The following is a 4936-nucleotide window of genomic DNA, read 5'->3' as shown; positions in this document are numbered from 1 at the left end:
ACATGGTATTTATATCATAAATTCAGAAACATTAATTATATGGTGTCAAACAACATATTTCAGATTATTTACATACTAGGGATGTCACCAACAAGTTTACCACCAAAGTAGAACACCAGCATAAGCCCCAATTATTTTATATGATTTAATTAAAGAAACAAGCCAAATCCCAAACATAATTTACATAACAAATCTGCAGTACTTCAAAAATCATGAAATATTTATCAAGGCACTCTAATACCACATAGAGACTACCATAAAATTTTTAGAGCAAACTAAGCAGTAAAACAAGAGATATGAATTTATCCATGAATAACAAGATTAAATCCTTAATAAATATTTTCCCAGAAAACATGGTCCATTTTATATTTTTATTAAAAACTAGCCATCTCATGGAACAACACAAATTTAGTTTCACAATTTTTGGATCTCAGAAACAGGGGATATGATTTTTGCAAGAAAGCCAAAAATCTGGATTTGAATAAAAGGAAGGGGGTGACCGTTGAGTCACTGGCAGACGGGACCCGCGCGTCAGTGACACCGAGAACAGAGCACTTCTTCGCCGGCAAATGCTCACCGACGGTGAGCTTCTCCGGCGGATCCAAGGGCACCAACGTACTCCTGGAGGGATTCCGCGTCGAAGGAGGTAGGTGGCGCTAGGGTTTCGGCTACGGAGAGAGGTCGCCGTCGGCCATGGCGGCACGGCGGAGCTACCCCGGCTTACGTCGGCCATCTCCGACCGGTAGAGCGTCGGGGAAGGGTGGTTACAGCATCAGTGAGTCAACGCGGAGCTTTCGAGATACGAGCGCCTAACCCTAACGTCTCCGGTGAACCTGCTCACGTGCGAGGTGCTCGTCGGCGGTGAGCGCGGCGGTGCAGCGGCCGTGTTCCCGCGCGACGGTGAGGTTTCAGCCGTAATGGCGTGGTGTGGACCGATGCCAAGGCCTAAGCAGAACCTAACGCTACCCAAAGAGAAGAAAGGAAGCAAGGGTGGAGCAGCGGCGAGGTTCGCCGGAATCGGTGTCGCGACGGCCGCGAACCCGACGACGGAGAACTTGCGAAATGCCGCTCACCTCGGGGAGATCTCGTCCAACTGATGGGTGGAGAAGATGGAGGAGCTCTAGGCGGACTTGGAGCCACTCGGAGGCGAAGCAAGACGCAGAGGCGAGGGCGCGAAGAGCTTGCGACGCTCTCGGCGGCAATGGCGACGGCGTTTCCGCCAGAGCGAGCGGCAAAGTGAGTGCGGGGCGCCGTGGCGTCCATGCCAACGCCGTCGACCTGACGAGCGGGGCCATCGTCGGCGTACAGGCGCCATCTGGTGGACAGATGTCGCGCTGGGCGTTCCCGACTGCGAGCTCCTCTCTGAATTGGACCTCGCGATCACCGATTGACAGAGCAACTTCGACGACGATTTACTCCCAAACCAGAGCGAATTAGGAGATGGTGTAGTTGACAAAGTTGGAGTGCTAGCCGAGATCTACAACTTTGCCAACTGGAGCAAAAGCTAGATCGGCCTGGATTGAGAGGTATGAAGTTTTCAAAATCGATCGAGCAAACTGGTTTCGTTCCACGACTTAGAAAATTTTCTAAGTGTTGGAAACAGCCCCAAATCTTCCTTGTGGGTCACTTTTGAGCTATTTGTGATCATTTTCATGAGATGGCCATAAAACAACTTTTGTTCCTTATAAAAGTTTCTACAACTTTGCTGTAGAAAGTTTTGACATGCAAACATTTTATGAAACACTTTTTAAAAGCCTAAGGAAAAGAGGTTTCTAGGGCCTATTTACACAAGTATGACTTAAAGGCATATTTTGGAGAAGTGATCAACATGAACATTGTTCCCAAAGTTAAGTTAAGCATAGATAAACTAATTACCAATGCATAGAGCACAAACACAAGCATGGTTCACTCAAACATAAGCATAGGAAGCCTATTTAAGCAATTTAAAACACATTTTTGCATAGAATGACATGGCTCAAGATAGATGATGATCATGGTATGCTGTGAGTGGATGATGATGCTCATACTATGCACATGATTAATGCAACCATAACACTGGGGTGTTACACGCCTGGTAACTGTGCAGCCACTCTTTGCGTGGTTCAATAAAAGGAAACCACCAATTATGCAGAAAAGCCACTATATTAACTGCCGGTAATTATTGAAAACCGAAACGCCGCATCCGCCGCAGGGCCCGCCCACTTCCCTAGAATACGGGAAGTGGAAGAGGTGGAGCTGCTGTTATAAAAGGCTCAATGCAGCGCCCATATTCTTTACCCTGCCTTTGTCTACAAACCTTCTGCTCTTGCCATTCCTGCCTCCTGCGACTTCCAGCTCAAAGTTTTTTCTACGGCGTCAATGGCGAAGAGCGACTCGAAGAAAAGGGCCAAGCTGATGGCAAAGGAGTGGAAGAAGTCCCGGAGCAGCACGAGATCCCTCAACGACCTGGTTGGAATGGGTCTGCTTCATAACCAAGAGCTCGGCGGCTGGAGGGCGCCGGATGGGGAAAGCTACCCCGACCCCCGCACCGGTGAGATTGTCGTTTTTCAATATTTCTTCAAGAGGGGCTTTGGGATTTCTGTCCATCATTTCCTCCAGGGCCTTCTTCTTTACTATGAGATCGGGATCTACAACCTGCACCCGAACTCCATTCTTCGCATCTCCAGCTTTATTCATTTGTGCGAGGCCTATGTTGGAATAGAGCCGCACTTCGACCTCTTCCGTTATCTTTTCTGTCTGAGAAAGAAAGGGGCAGTTGGAGGCTCCAAGATTGCAGGTGGAGTATACCTCAATCTACATGATGGGATGAAGAATCGGTACCTCAGTTGCCCATGGAACACTTCTCTCATCGAATGGTACAAGAAGAGGTTCTACATCAGGGAAGAACCGGGCAGCGCCACGTTCTACGACGTGGGCTACATCCCTGAGAAGAGGGTCAGCTGGACGGACCGCCCAAAATTCGCTGGGCAGGTGGCAGACCTGATGAGCCTGATCGACTGGTCCCGCTTAGACGGGCCAGGAGTGGTCGGGAACTTCATTGTGCTTCGGGTGATGCCCTGTCAGAGGAGGGTACAGTCGGCGTACGAGTACGTGGGGAGCCAAGACCCGACCAGAATGTGCCCTAATGGTTTGGAGAAGGCGGAGGTCCAGTAGCTGATGAACGAGCTGTTCAACTTATCAGATGACAACTTCGTTCGAAGCAGTGATCGAATGCACGCCTTCAAGCTGGGACGGCCGGCTCCTAAGGTAGATAAATATTGTTATTGATTAGTATTGCCATGTGAATACTTTTTTCTCCTGGTTGATGACTTGTCGTTGGTTCTATTGCAGATTGGAGATATTGACCGGTGCGTAGTGTACATGTCACTGGCACCTGGTATGGAAAATCCTGCGGGAATGGACCCGCCGGAGGGCGATGCTGCTCAGTGTCCTCAATACACTTGTAGTGAGGAGGAACAGAACCACCCTGCCCCGACCACCGAGGACAGGGTGGCGGGGAAAAGGCCAATGGCGGTGGATCCATCTCCTGTGGAGGCGCTGCCGGCGGAGACCAGCCAAGCTCCGAAGTGTCGTCGGCTCGTTAGAATCACTGGCGACGACGAGGAGGAGGAGGACGCTGCACCCTATTTGGTCCAAAGGCCGCGCAGTCGTCCAGACGTCGCGACAACCACTACTAGTTGGGTGACCAGTGACCCTCCTGCCCCACATGCCGAGCCGACGCGTCTTGGAGAGACAGGAGTGGCGGCGGCGACTGGTAGGACCAGGAGGAGGTTCTTCACAGCGACACACATGCGCTCCGATCTGTAAGTTGTTCAATCTCATTTTTACACTTCCTCCTATTTGTTTTTTGTTTTGTTGCTGCAACTTTTGACATTGGTAAAATGTCATATTTTTGTTAGTGCCGCGTCTGACGTTGATCCAGACAATGTCGTTGGCCAGAAGACGGCCGAGCCGACGGTTGTCGTCGAAGATGCCGCGCAGCAGACCACCCAGGAACAAACCGAGGGGCAGCCCACGGTGGTGAGCGCGGTGGAGACTACCGAGGAGGACCCAGCTCAGGCGAGAACCGGAGCGAGCACCCCTGCAAGGCATGATGAGGCTGCGAGGACTCCTCCCTCGAGCAGTGTCGCAGAGGAGGGAGACAGAGCCCCGGCACCCCCACCTGCCGAAGAAAGGAGGGCCCCAACTCCACCCCGAGCAGAAGCCTCTTCGCCAAAAGGCTCCCCTAGCTGGGATAAGGGTCCAGTGATACCTGTGACCATGGCAGGGGGTAGCGCAGAGGGCAAGGAGGCCTAGGCGGCCTCCGACGATGAAGTAGAAGAAATCCAAGGTCGCCCCCATGATGGTCGCCAGCATGTTTACGTGTGGCGCCAATGTGGAGACCATTTCACTGGTCATGAAGAACTCGCGGAGATGGAGGAGGCCGCGAGGGTGGAGCACGCAGCTAAGCGGCTCGTTGACGAGGTTAAGGTAAGTGGTCTTGCGTTCTTCTCGAAATGTATATGTAGTGTCGCTTGCTTCAATATGTGTAATTCCTGTAGGGCGCAATGAAAACGGTGAAGTACCGGAAAAGACAGCCGAGATGGGTGCTCAGGAAGGGCGCCTGCTCGATCTCAATCGGCGACTAGCCAACAAGGATCGGGAAAAGAAAGGTGAGTCATGCATTCCAAGCAGTTGTATATAACCGCGTGGTCGGTTTTGTTGACCAGTAATTACTCTTACAGACTTGGAGGAAGAGGTTGCACGCCTCGGACAAGAAAAGGAACGGCTCGACCAGGAGCGTGCCGGCGCGCTGGAGGCTGGGCGGCAGGCTAACGAGGAGCTGAAGAATAGGACTCGAGAGTTGGCTGGTAAGAGCCATTTTGCGGCTTTTATTTACACAACTTTCCTCCTCTCGCTTTATACTGACCTCTAGCTTGCATTTCTGTAGTGCTTA

General features: G+C 51.3%; 1 protein-coding gene across 1 annotated transcript; it reads left to right on the top strand.

Annotated features, from left to right (window-relative positions):
- On the top strand, positions 2359–4296 carry LOC110435915 (actin cytoskeleton-regulatory complex protein pan1-like). Its single transcript, XM_021462021.1, has 3 exons — positions 2359–2448; positions 3331–3803; positions 3900–4296. Exons 1-3 carry the CDS (start codon positions 2359–2361, stop codon positions 4294–4296), a joined length of 960 nt encoding a protein of 319 aa, XP_021317696.1.

The sequence above is a fragment of the Sorghum bicolor genome, chromosome 5 (assembly GCF_000003195.3).
Source record: "Sorghum bicolor cultivar BTx623 chromosome 5, Sorghum_bicolor_NCBIv3, whole genome shotgun sequence".
Taxonomy (NCBI): domain Eukaryota; kingdom Viridiplantae; phylum Streptophyta; class Magnoliopsida; order Poales; family Poaceae; genus Sorghum; species Sorghum bicolor.
This window is presented reverse-complemented; position numbering and strand designations above follow the sequence as displayed.